At 41.8% G+C, this 14,449-nt stretch overlaps 1 protein-coding gene across 1 annotated transcript in view; it reads right to left on the reverse strand.

Moving 5' to 3' along the window:
• The window catches only part of LOC110533330 (serine/threonine-protein phosphatase 2A 55 kDa regulatory subunit B beta isoform), an 89,152-nt gene extending 84,494 nt beyond the window's left edge, over positions 1-4,658 (reverse strand). The window contains exon 1 of the mRNA XM_021617439.2: positions 3,536-4,658. Within this exon, the coding sequence (XP_021473114.1) occupies positions 3,536-3,605 (70 nt within the window). The 5' untranslated portion in view covers positions 3,606-4,658. The remainder of the gene's footprint in view (positions 1-3,535) is intronic.
• Positions 4,659-14,449: the final 9,791 nt, after the last annotated feature.

Raw genomic sequence — 14,449 nt, forward strand, 5'->3', positions numbered from 1 at the left:
TATAAGATGGCAGAGGTATTCAACATTATATAAATATTGCTATAAGATGGCCAAGGTATTCAACATTAAATAAATATTGCTATAAGATGGCAGAGGTATTCAACAATATATAAATATTTATATAAGATGGCCGAGGTATTCAACATTATATAAATATTGCTATAAGATGGCAGAGGTATTCAACATTATATAAATATTTATATAAGATGGCCGAGGTATTCAACATTATATAAATATTGCTATAAGATGGCAGAGGTATTCAACATTATATAAATATTTATATAAGATGGCAGAGGTATTCAACATTATATAAATATTGCTATAAGATGGCAGAGGTATTCAACATTATATAAATATTGCTTTAAGATGGCAGAGGTATTCAACATTATATAAATATTTATATAAGATGGCCGAGGTATTCAACATTATATAAATATTGTTTTAAGATGGCAGAAGTATTCAACATTATATAAATATTTATATAAGATGGCAGAGGTATTCAACATTATATAAATATTTATATAAGATGGCCGAGGTATTCAACATTATATAAATATTTATATAAGATGGCAGAGGTATTCAACATTATATAAATATTTATATAAGATGGCAGAGGTATTCAACATTATATAAATATTGCTTTAAGATGGCAGAGGTATTCAACATTATATAAATATTTATATAAGATGGCCGAGGTATTCAACATTATATAAATATTGCTATAAGATGGCAGAGGTATTCAACATTATATAAATATTTATATAAGATGGCAGAGGTATTCAACATGATATAAATATTTATATAAGATGGCCGAGGTATTCAACATTATATAAATATTGCTTTAAGATGGCCGAGGTATTCAACATTATATAAATATTTATATAAGATGGCAGAGGTATTCAACATTATATAAATATTGCTTTAAGATGGCAGAGGTATTCAACATTATATAAATATTGCTTTAAGATGGCAGAGGTATTCAACATTATATAAATATTTATATAAGATGGCAGAGGTATTCAACATTATATAAATATTTATATAAGATGGCAGAGGTATTCAACATTATATAAATATTTATATAAGATGGCCGAGGTATTCAACATTATATAAATATTTATATAAGATGGCAGAGGTATTCAACATTATATAAATATTGCTTTAAGATGGCAGAGGTATTCAACATTAAATAAATATTTATATAAGATGGCCGAGGTATTCAACATTATATAAATATTTATATAAGATGGCAGAGGTATTCAACATTATATAAATATTTATATAAGATGGCCGAGGTATTCAACATTATATAAATATTTATATAAGATGGCAGAGGTATTCAACATTATATAAATATTGCTATAAGATGGCCAAGGTATTCAACATTAAATAAATATTGCTATAAGATGGCAGAGGTATTCAACATTATATAAATATTTATATAAGATGGCCGAGGTATTCAACATTATATAAATATTGCTATAAGATGGCAGAGGTATTCAACATTATATAAATATTTATATAAGATGGCAGAGGTATTCAACATTATATAAATATTGCTTTAAGATGGCAGAGGTATTCAACATTATATAAATATTTATATAAGATGGCCGAGGTATTCAACATTATATAAATATTTATATAAGATGGCAGAGGTATTCAACATTATATAAATATTGCTTTAAGATGGCAGAGGTATTCAACATTATATAAATATTTATATAAGATGGCCGAGGTATTCAACATTATATAAATATTGCTATAAGATGGCAGAGGTATTCAACATTATATAAATATTTATATAAGATGGCAGAGGTATTCAACATTATATAAATATTGCTTTAAGATGGCAGAGGTATTCAACATTATATAAATATTTATATAAGATGGCAGAGGTATTCAACATTATATAAATATTGCTTTAAGATGGCAGAGGTATTCAACATTATATAAATATTTATATAAGATGGCAGAGGTATTCAACATTATATAAATATTGCTTTAAGATGGCAGAGGTATTCAACATTATTGTGTTTTGACGTATTTCTAAAATCTTGTAAGACTTTTCTGGTCGATGTCACTACTGTAAGAGATAAGAGCGTCTGCTAAATGACTAAAATGTCAAATGTAAATGTGTTTTATAGACACTTAGCTTTCATTTGACATCAAATGTGTTGTTCTACTATGAACTGCACGTGTTAGAGTGTATGGGGCTTTTAACATGGAAATGCCCTAAAGCACCTGAGTATGTCTCCGTCAGAGACAATGCAACAACACTTTCAGTAGGAAAGAAGGGCACAGGTTAAGCCCTCCTGGAAATTGCTGTAGCTAGGCAGTTTAGCGACGAGGGTGACTACAGAGGGGAGAGACTGTGCGAGAGAAATGAGAGTTCATATTGTGTTCTGTGTCGTAGCTGTATAAAGCCAGTGGCATCTATCTGCCTGTCTGCTGGTTCAGCTTTTATGGGTATTTCAGCTCTCTCGTTTCTCATCTCACTGGCTGGGCTGCTCAGTATGATTTATCTGCTTTCTGTTGATATAGCCCTGAATCAATCAATCAATCAAAGCCATGTGCAAGATGGAAATCAAAATGGGAAAGACCAGCATTCTCTTTGTGCTATCTTGCATATTTCAGGATTGACATTTAAAAAAAATACAAAATGTTTAGAAAACTAAAGTTGAATTCTGAATAGCAAAAATCGGATTGTCTCATGTTCCATCTTGAAATACTTTGTTGTATCCTGCAATACTCTGACACCTGCAAAACTCCGCCCATAAATCTGTTACTGCACACGCAAGGAGTTGCTCCACTGTTACAAACACAGCATAACCAACCATTAAGAAAGCAGGTGGAATCCAAACAGTTTATAGACAATGTTTTCCGATTAAAATGCTGATACTATTACTACTACTACTGCTAATAATAAGTAACCTCACTCTCTAAATGAATTCTTGTGTATCGATCAATATTTACTCGTGTGGTTGACATGAAATGGTCATCCTAATGCTGTTTGTGATCTGCTGTTGTGTAGTTGACCAGAAGGACTAGCCTATTTCCCTGTGGGAATTGTGTCACCGACTCCACTCTGGACTTAAAGACCCTTAAAGACCCAGTTAAAGCAGCTGGATGTGCGTAGCTTCTGGGACTTATTCCCGAATAGATAGAAATGAACATATCCATGAATGCATTGTGCATTCTCTAATATCTGAACATCTCGATAATGCCACACCACTGACACACTACAGTACCGGTTAATGTAAAACAGCCATTCCTTCTATTCTACTCTCTTTTCTGAGAAAGAGACTGCAGGCCTACAGTATTAGTACTGACCAAATGTTGTCATTTCAACCATATGACAAGTCAGTAACACACCAGTTGTCCCTAAAAAGCAATGCACCGCACCCCCAAAAACGGTGTACTAAATTTGAACAATTCCGACGATAGCCTACATGCCGCCGGTGGAACACCGGTTCGCATTCTATAGCCTGCATTTTCTTTAAAGCGATATATGTATTAATTCAATATGGATAGATACCTTCAGTTGCATAGTTGTGGTCCCGGAGGAAGCTGTTGTTGATTTTGCGGGTGTCGATTTCTTCATCCATTTGTGTTTTTATTTTGTAAACCAGAAAAAGAGAAACAGGTATCCATGGTCCTGAAACATCGCTTCAGCACAGGGTCGGCGCGAGCTGCACGCTGTTCGTCATGATTCGACCCTTTACAGAAATAAGAACGTGAAAAAGAGGCAGAAACCTCACCGTTCGTATCAATGTGATAGATGGAAATGCCTGTCCCTTTCGAGACGTTGGAAGGTGTGGCGTTGGATGTCAGGCACGATGGGGCTCAGATTAAAGTGTGAGAAAACGAACTATAAAACCAACAGAAAGATTATAGCTGCGTATTTTCCTCTCCATTGCCAGATGCGCCATAAATCAGTGCAGGCAGAGCAGGGTGTGTGAGCAGGTCGTTATTTTGCCTCAGTCCGCTTGCATAACAGGGTCAGTTTCCTCTTGTCGTCTAGGATCACCCGGTTTCGCCTCGACGTGTGACTTTGCCGCCAAACCACAACGGGTGCTCCACTGCTGCCTGCAAGGGCCTCTCTCTGTCTGTCAGTCACTCCCTCTCACAATGATGCCACCTTGGCACCCTGTGCTCCACTGCTGCCTGCAAGGGTCTCTCTCTGTTAGTCACTCCCTCTCACAGCGACGCCATCTTGGCTCCCTGTGATCCACTGTTTCCTGCAAGGGTCTCTCTCTGTCAGTCACTCCCTCTCACAGCGATGCCATCTTGGCTCCCAGTGCTCCCTGCAAGGTTCTCTGTCAGTCACTCCCTCTTACAGCGATGCCATCTTGGCTCCCAGTGCTCCCTGCAAGGTTCTCTCTCTATCTGTCAGTCACTCCCTCTCACAGCGACGCCATCTTGGCTCCCAGTGCTCCCTGCAAGGTTCTCTCTCTGTCTGTCAGTCACTCCCTCTCACAGCGATGCCATCTTGGCTCCCAGTGCTCCCTGCAAGGTTCTCTCTCTGTCTGTCAGTCACTCCCTCTTACAGCGACACCATCTTGGCTCCCTGTGCTCCACTGCTGCCTGCAAGGGTCTCTCTATGTTTGTCAGACGCCATCTTGGTTCACAGCGACGCCATCTTGGCTCCCAGTGCTCCCTGCAAGGTTCTTTCTCTGTCTGTCAGTCGCTCCCTCTCACAGCGACGCCATCTTGGCTCCCTGTGCTCCACTGCTGCCTGCAAGGGTCTCTCTATGTTTGTCAGACGCCATCTTGGTTCACAGCGACGCCATCTTGGCTCCCAGTGCTCCCTGCAAGGTTCTCTCTCTGTCTGTCAGTCACTCCCTCTCACAGCGATGCCATCTTGGCTCCCAGTGCTCCCTGCAAGGTTCTCTCTCTGTCCTTCAGTCACTCCCTCTCACAGTGATGCCATCTTGGCTCCCAGTGCTCCCTGTAAGGTTCTCTCTCTGTCTGTCAGTCACTCCCTCTCACAGCGACGCCATCTTGGCTCCCAGTGCTCCCTGCAAGGTTCTCTCTCTATCTGTCAGTCACTCCCTCTCACAGCGACGCCATCTTGGCTCCCAGTGCTCCCTGCAAGGTTCTCTCTCTGTCTGTCAGTCACTCCCTCTCACAGTGACGCCATCTTGGCTCCCAGTGCTCCCTGCAAGGTTCTCTCTCTGTCTGTCAGTCACTCCGTCTCACAGCGATGCCATCTTGGCTCCCAGTGCTCCCTGTAAGGTTCTCTCTCTGTCTGTCAGTCACTCCCTCTCACAGCGATGCCATCTTGGCTCCCAGTGCTCCCTGCAAGGTTCTCTCTCTGTCTGTCAGTCACTCCCTCTCACAGCGACGCCATCTTGGCTCCCAGTGCTCCACTGCTGCCTGCTGTTACAACTGCTCCACTCGCGCATTGCGTCATTGGCTCCTCCCCAACAGGTTGCCTCTGTCATCCTGCATCAGCATCACAGTGATATTTGCGAACATGCGGGGACAGTGTGCACGGATGCACCCTTCATATCAGGGGGACATGGTGGTCAAACTTCAACAGATTCGAGATTCAATCTCCAAAAACATCAAAACAAAAAGCATAGCTTCCTAATCGTTCCTGATAATTGTTGCCCCAAAAAGTGTGTGTCTGTGTGTTCTCATTTGTGTTCTCTCACAAACGCAATTTCCAATTACATTTCCCCTGGTTGAATTTGGACAAGGTGGTGAGGGTGGGTGTCTGTCTGAGATGTTCCCCTGCTAATCCTGTCCTTACATGTTGAAACATTCTGCTATAGCAAAGGTTATTTAACAGCCCTTGTCGGAATAAATCACCTCCATTATCTACATCCCCCAATAATGAGGGTCACTCATGCATACAATTAATAGAAGTTCCATCCACGCCAAAACCTGTGACCAGTTGAATATCCCAATCTGATTGTCCCCTCACCATGACAAACCTATACCCTCAACCCCTAATCATTTTAGGAGATAGTCCTCACCAGCCCATGAATCATCTGTATTCACATTCACTCTAAATGGCATAGAATCGGTCTTTGCCTTCATGCTGGGCTTAACAAACTATTATGATCATTCTATTTGGGCACTGAAGCGTATATGGAAAAGGAAGAGGGAATTAAAAAGGCATTGATTTCCAGAATCACCACACAGTGTTGTGCTCTATAAGTGGGAGACTGAGAGACTGGGAGACTGGGAGACTGAGACTGGGAGACAGAGACTGGGAGACTGGGAGACAGAGACTGGGAGACAGAGACTGGGAGACAGAGACTGGGAGACTGGGAGACTGAGACTGGGAGACAGAGACTGGGAGACTGGGAGAGAGAGAGACTGGGAGACTGGGAGACTGAGACTGGGAGACAGAGACTGCGAGACTGGGAGAGAGAGAGACTGGGAGACTGGGAGACAGAGACTGGGAGACCGGGAGAGAAAGAGACTGGGAGACTGAGAGACTGGGAGACAGAGAGACTGGGAGACAGAGACTGAGAGACTGAGAGACTGGGAGAGAGAGAGACTGGGAGACAGAGAGACTGGGAGACAGAGACTGGGAGACTGGGAGACAGAGAGACAGAGAGACTGGGAGACAGAGAGACTGGGAGACAGAGACTGGGAGACTGAGAGACTGGGAGACAGAGAGACTGAGAGACAGAGGCATGGAGACTGAGAGACTGGGAGACTGGGAGACAGAGACTTGGAAACTGAGAGACTGGGAGACAGAGACTGGGATACAGAGACTGGGAGACAGAGAGACAGAGAGACTGAGACTGGGAGACAGAGACTGGGAGACTGAGAGACTGGGAGACAGAGAGACAGAGAGACTGGGAGACAGAGACTGGGAGACTGAGAGACTGGGAGACAGAGACTGGGAGACAGAGACTGGAAGACAGAGACTGGGAGACTGAGAGACAGAGAGACTGGGAGACTGGGAGACTGAGACACTGAGGGACTGAGAGACTGAGGGACTGAGAGACTGAGAGACTGGGAGACAGAGACTGAGAGACTGAGAGACAGAGAGACTGAGAGACTGGGAGACAGAGAGACTGAGAGACAGAGAGACTGAGAGACTGGGAGACTGAGAGACTGAGAGACTGAGAGACTGGGAGACTGGGAGACTTAGAGACTGGGAGACAGAGACTGGGAGACTGAGAGACTGGGAGACAGAGACTGGGAGACTGAGAGACTGGGAGACTGAGAGACTGGGAGACTGAGAGACTGAGAGACTGAGAGACTGGGAGACAGAGAGACTGAGAGACTGGGAGACTGAGAGACTGGGAGACTGGGAGACTGGGAGACTGGGAGACTGAGAGACTGGGAGACAGAGACTGGGAGACTGAGAGACTGTGAGACTGAGAGACTGAGAGACTGGGAGACAGAGAGACTGCGAGACTGGGAGACTGAGAGACTGGGAGACAGAGACTGGGAGACTGAGAGACTGGGAGACAGAGAGACTGAGAGACTGGGAGACTGAGAGACTGGGAGACTGAGAGACTGGGAGACTGGGAGACTGGGAGACTGAGAGACTGGGAGACAGAGACTGGGAGACTGAGAGACTGGGAGACTGAGAGACTGAGAGACTGGGAGACAGAGAGACTGCGAGACTGGGAGACTGAGAGACTGGGAGACAGAGACTGGGAGACTGAGAGACTGGGAGACAGAGACTGGGAGACTGAGAGACTGAGAGACTGGGAGACTGAGAGACTGAGAGACTGGGAGACAGAGACTGGGAGACTGAGACTGGGAGACAGAGACTGGGAGACTGAGAGACTGGGAGACTGAGAGACAGAGACATGGAGACTAAGAGACTGGGAGACTGAGAGACTGAGAGACTGAGAGACTGGGAGACAGAGACTGGGAGACTGAGGGACTGGGAGACTGAGACTGGGAGACAGAGACTGGGAGACTGAGAGACTGGGAGACTGAGAGACAGAGACATGGAGACTAAGAGACTGGGAGACTGGGAGACTGAGAGACTGAGAGACTGGGAGACAGAGACTGGGAGACTGAGAGACTGAGAGACTGGGAGACTGAGAGACTGGGAGACTGAGAGACTGAGAGACTGAGAGACTGAGAGACTGGGAGACTGGGAGACTGGGAGACTTAGAGACTGGGAGACAGAGACTGGGAGACTGAGAGACTGGGAGACAGAGACTGGGAGACTGAGAGACTGGGAGACTGAGAGACTGGGAGACTGAGAGACTGAGAGACTGGGAGACAGAGAGACTGAGAGACTGGGAGACTGAGAGACTGGGAGACTGAGAGACTGGGAGACTGGGAGACTGAGAGACTGGGAGACAGAGACTGGGAGACTGAGAGACTGTGAGACTGAGAGACTGAGAGACTGGGAGACAGAGAGACTGCGAGACTGGGAGACTGAGAGACTGGGAGACAGAGACTGGGAGACTGAGAGACTGGGAGACAGAGACTGGGAGACTGAGAGAAGACTGGGAGACTTAGAGACTGAGAGACTGAGAGACTGGGAGACAGAGAGACTGAGAGACTGGGAGACTGAGAGACTGGGAGACTGAGAGACTGGGAGACTGGGAGACTGGGAGACTGAGAGACTGGGAGACAGAGACTGGGAGACTGAGAGACTGGGAGACTGAGAGACTGAGAGACTGGGAGACAGAGAGACTGCGAGACTGGGAGACTGAGAGACTGGGAGACAGAGACTGGGAGACTGAGAGACTGGGAGACAGAGACTGGGAGACTGAGAGACTGAGAGACTGGGAGACTGAGAGACTGAGAGACTGGGAGACAGAGACTGGGAGACTGAGACTGGGAGACAGAGACTGGGAGACTGAGAGACTGGGAGACTGAGAGACAGAGACATGGAGACTAAGAGACTGGGAGACTGAGAGACTGAGAGACTGGGAGACAGAGACTGGGAGACTGAGGGACTGGGAGACTGAGACTGGGAGACAGAGACTGGGAGACTGAGAGACTGGGAGACTGAGAGACAGAGACATGGAGACTAAGAGACTGGGAGACTGGGAGACTGAGAGACTGAGAGACTGGGAGACAGAGACTGGGAGACTGAGAGACTGAGAGACTGGGAGACTGAGAGACTGGGAGACTGAGAGACTGAGAGACTGGGAGACTGCATTAAGAGAAGCCTTCTGATGGATGACATTAACAAGCAGAGCTCATTGCTGTCCTGGGAAAGGAGGATGGAACAGCCGTACTGGGCTGTAAACCAAATGACTCTTTACTGCGTCTTCTGACACACACACACACACACACACACACACACACACACACACACACACACACACACACACACACAATGGTCTAAGGGGCTTGCAGAGACAGACTTTTTTCTGCAATGATACTGTAGGGGACGGAAAAGGCTTTGAAGGAGCCCAGACTGAGATCAACAATCTGACTGATTTAATGAAACGTTCAGCGTCCAGGACACACAACCACAAAACCTCTACCTGTGTGTGTGTGTGTGTGTGTGTGTGTGTGTGTGTGTGTGTGTGTGTGTGTGTGTGTGTGTGTGTGTGTGTGTGTGTGTGTGCGTGCGTGCGTGTGTGCGTGCGTGTGTGTGTTGTGTGTGTGTGTGTGAGCCAATGTGTTTTAAGGACCATGACTGATCTAAACCTGTTTTCTCATGTGTCTCTCTGGTCCCTCTGCAGCAGATGTATAGTGAGCAATATGTTTGGAACATCGAAACACTATAAAATCACAGTATCAAATCACACTACATATAGAATCACACTACATATAGAATCACACTACATATAGAATCACACTACATATAGAATCACACTACATATGGAATCACACTACATATAGAATCACACTACATAGAATCACACTACATATAGAATCACACTATACATATAGAATCACACTACATATAGAATCACACTACATATAGAATCACACTATACATATAGAATCACACTATACATATAGAATCACACTACATATAGAATCACACTACATATAGAATCACACTACATATAGAATCACACTACATATAGACTCACACTACATATAGAATCACACTACATATAGAATCACACTACATATAGACTCACACTACATATAGAATCACACTACATATAGAATCACACTACATATAGACTCACACTACATATGGAATCACACTACATATAGAATCACACTACATATAGAATCACACTACATATGGAATCACACTACATATGGAATCACACTACATATAGAATCACACTACATATATAATCACACACTATAAATATATAATCACACTACATAGAATCACACTACATATGGAATCACACTAAATATAGAATCACACTACATATAGAATCACACAACATATGGAATCACACTACATAGAATCACACTATACATATAGAATCACACTATACATATAGAATCACACTACATATAGAATCACACTACATATAGAATCACACTACATATAGAATCACACAACATATGGAATCACACTACATAGAATCACACTATACATATATAATCACACTATACATATAGAATCACACTACATATAGAATCACACTACATAGAATCACACTACATATAGAATCACACTACATATATAATCTCACACTATAAATATATAATCACACTACACATATAGAATCACACTACATATGGAATCACACTACATAGAATCACACTATACATATCGAATCACACTATACATATAGAATCACACTATACATATAGAATCACACTACATAGAATCACACTACATATAGAATCACACTACATATATAATCTCACACTATAAATATATAATCACACTACACATATAGAATCACACTACATATGGAATCACACTACATAGAATCACACTACATATAGAATCACACTACATATAGAATCACACTACATATAGAATCACACTACATATAGAATCACACTACATATAGAATCACACTACATATGGAATCACACTACATATAGAATCACACTACATATAGAATCACACTACATATGGAATCACACTACATATGGAATCACACTACATATAGAATCACACTACATATATAATCACACTACATAGAATCACACTACATATGGAATCACACTAAATATAGAATCACACTACATATAGAATCACACTACATATAGAATCACACTACATATAGAATCACACTACATATAGAATCACACTACATATAGAATCACACTACATATAGAATCACACAACATATGGAATCACACTACATATAGAATCACACTACATATAGAATCACACTACATATAGAATCACACTACATATAGAATCACACTACATATAGAATCACACTACATATAGAATCACACTACATATAGAATCACACTACATATAGAATCACACTACATATAGAATCACACTACATAGAATCACACTACATATATAATCTCACACTATAAATATATAATCACACTACACATATAGAATCACACTACATATGGAATCACACTACATATAGAATCACACTATACATATAGAATCACACTACATATATAATCTCACACTATAAATATATAATCACACTACACATATAGAATCACACTACATATGGAATCACACTACATATAGAATCACACTATACATATAGAATCACACTACATATAGAATCACACTATACATATAGAATCACACTACATAGAATCACACTACATATAGAATCACACTACATATATAATCTCACACTATAAATATATAATCACACTACACATATAGAATCACACTACATATGGAATCACACTACATAGAATCACACTACATAGAATCACACTACATATGGAATCACACTACATATAGAATCACACTACATAGAATCACACTACATATGGAATCACACTACATAGAATCACACTACATATGGAATCACACTACATATAGAATCACACTACATAGAATCGCACTACATATGGAATCACACTACACATATAATCACACTATACATATATAATCCCACTATACATATATAATCCCACTATACATATATAATCACACTATACATATATAATCCCACTATACATATATAATCCCACTATACATATATAATCCCACTATACATATATAATCCCACTATACATATATAATCCCACTATACATATATAATCACACTATACATATATAATCACACTATACATATATAATCCCACTATACATATATAATCACACTATACATATATAATCACACTATACATATATAATCCCACTATACATATATAATCCCACTATACATATATAATCCCACTATACATATATAATCACACTATACATATATAATCACACTATACATATATAATCACACTATACATATATAATCACACTATACATATATAATCACACTATACATATATAATCACACTATACATATATAATCACACTATACATATAGAATATACATTGAAGCAACATCTCAAGACATCAGTCAGGAAGTTAAAGCTTGGTCGCAAATTGGTCTTCCAGGTGGATAATGACCCCAAGCATACTTAAAAAGTTGTGGCAAAATGGCTTAAGGACAACAATCTCAATCCCATAGAAATTTTGTGTGCAGAACTGAAAAAACGTGTGCGAGCAAGGAGGCCCACAAACTTGACTCAGTTACACCAGCTCTGTCTAGAAGAATTGGCCAAAATTCACCCAACTTATTGTGGGAATCTTGAGGAATGCTTCCCGAAACATTTGACCCAAGTTAAACCATTTTAAAGGCAATGCTACAAAATACTAATTGAGTGTATGTAAACTTCTGACCCACTGGGAATGTGATGAACGAAATAAAAGCTAAAATAAATAATTCTCTCTACTATTATTCTGACATTTCACATTCTTAAAATGAAGTGGTGATCCTAACTGACCTAAGACAGGGAATTTTTACTAGGACTAAATGTCAGGAATTTTGAAAAACTGAGTTTAAATGTATTTTATGCTAAGGTGTATGTAAACTTCTGACTTCAATTGCATAGAATCACACTACATATAGAATCACTATACATATAGAATCACACTACATATGGAATCACACTACATATAGAATCACACTACATAGAATCATAATACATATCGTATCGGCACCTAAGTATAGTAATAATATCGTCCCGTGAGGTCCCTGGCAATTCCCAGGCCTGGTGTGTGTGTGTGTGTGTGTGTGTGTCACACCTAAGTGTGATCTCAGAATCATCATTACATCAGTCATTGGATTGTATAATGCAGAGTATTCCAGCACATTACATTCTATTATAATGGGACACCTGCTTCAAGCACTGAGCATCAGAAACACCCAGACAGTAATGGCTTTATTTTAACACACAATCTCTCTTGTAGATGGCGTCATAATTACATGGCCTGGGGGATGGAGCCTGATGAGAACACACAGTGTTGTCCTCCACAGAGAACATGCATGGCCAGAGTCTGCCTCCAAATTGTCTCTGTCATTCAACCTGCCCCCTGTGCCCTCCTGGCTCCTGGCTGCTGCTGCAGTGGCTATGGGGAATAATCCTGGTGTGTTGTGTTTCCTCTCTCCCATCCCCCCTTCACTCTCTCTCTCCATCTCTCCATTGCCTGGCCCTCCTCCATCCAAACCGAGCCCAGAGCCACCACCCCAGTCGATGTGCTCGTCTCAACCAGGGGAAGTAGCTAGGTCCACAGCTTCACAGGCTTAGCTGTGCAGTGCTATGCTTACTAGCCATCCATCCTGCTCTTAAGACTGGGCTAATACAGTAGTACAGGGTTATTCGGCTGTCCACATAGAACTCTGACCTGGGATCAGCTAACAGAGTCATTGTATTGTATAGAACAATGTGTTACATCAAGACATGACTGTCTGCAGAACTGTCACAACTGCCCTCCTGAATAACTGGGAAACAGGACTGTTTTGTGTACACTCTTAGTAAAAAAGTTGCTATCTAGAACCTTAAATGGTTCTTCAGCTGTCCCCATAGATAGAACCCTTTCGGGTTCCAAGTAGAACCCTTTCAACAGAGGGTTCTACATGAAACCCCTACATGAAACCCAAAAGGGTTCTACCTGGAACCAAAAAGGGTTCTACCTGGAACCAAAAAGGGTTCTCCTATGGGGACAGCCGAAGTACCCTTTTGGAACCCTTTTTTCTAAAAGTGCAGTTACTCAGGCACAGACCTATTCTGAAGAAAATAATGGTTCAACTATAGAATGATTATAAGGGTGTTATTGGAGATGTATTCTCTTCAGGTGGTGAGGTCTCAGAGGTTCTCTTTTATTGAGAATGTTTTAATAGCAGTCTGAATTAGCAACGAGATGGAAATGATTTAGAAAATCAGTTTTGCCACTGAGACACCTCAATATGCTCTACAAACTGCGGTTAGGAAGAGAGCCAACTCGTCTATTTTAGGCAGGAGGGGGTTCGGACCGGAGCTGCAAGGTAGAGTAAAATAGAGGAGAGGAGGGTGGGAAGGCACACACCTGTCTATATAAGGTCCCCCAGTTGAGAGAGGGGGAAGAGATACATGGTGAGCCTGG

The sequence above is a fragment of the Oncorhynchus mykiss genome, chromosome 10 (assembly GCF_013265735.2).
Source record: "Oncorhynchus mykiss isolate Arlee chromosome 10, USDA_OmykA_1.1, whole genome shotgun sequence".
NCBI classification, from domain to species: Eukaryota; Metazoa; Chordata; class Actinopteri; order Salmoniformes; family Salmonidae; genus Oncorhynchus; species Oncorhynchus mykiss.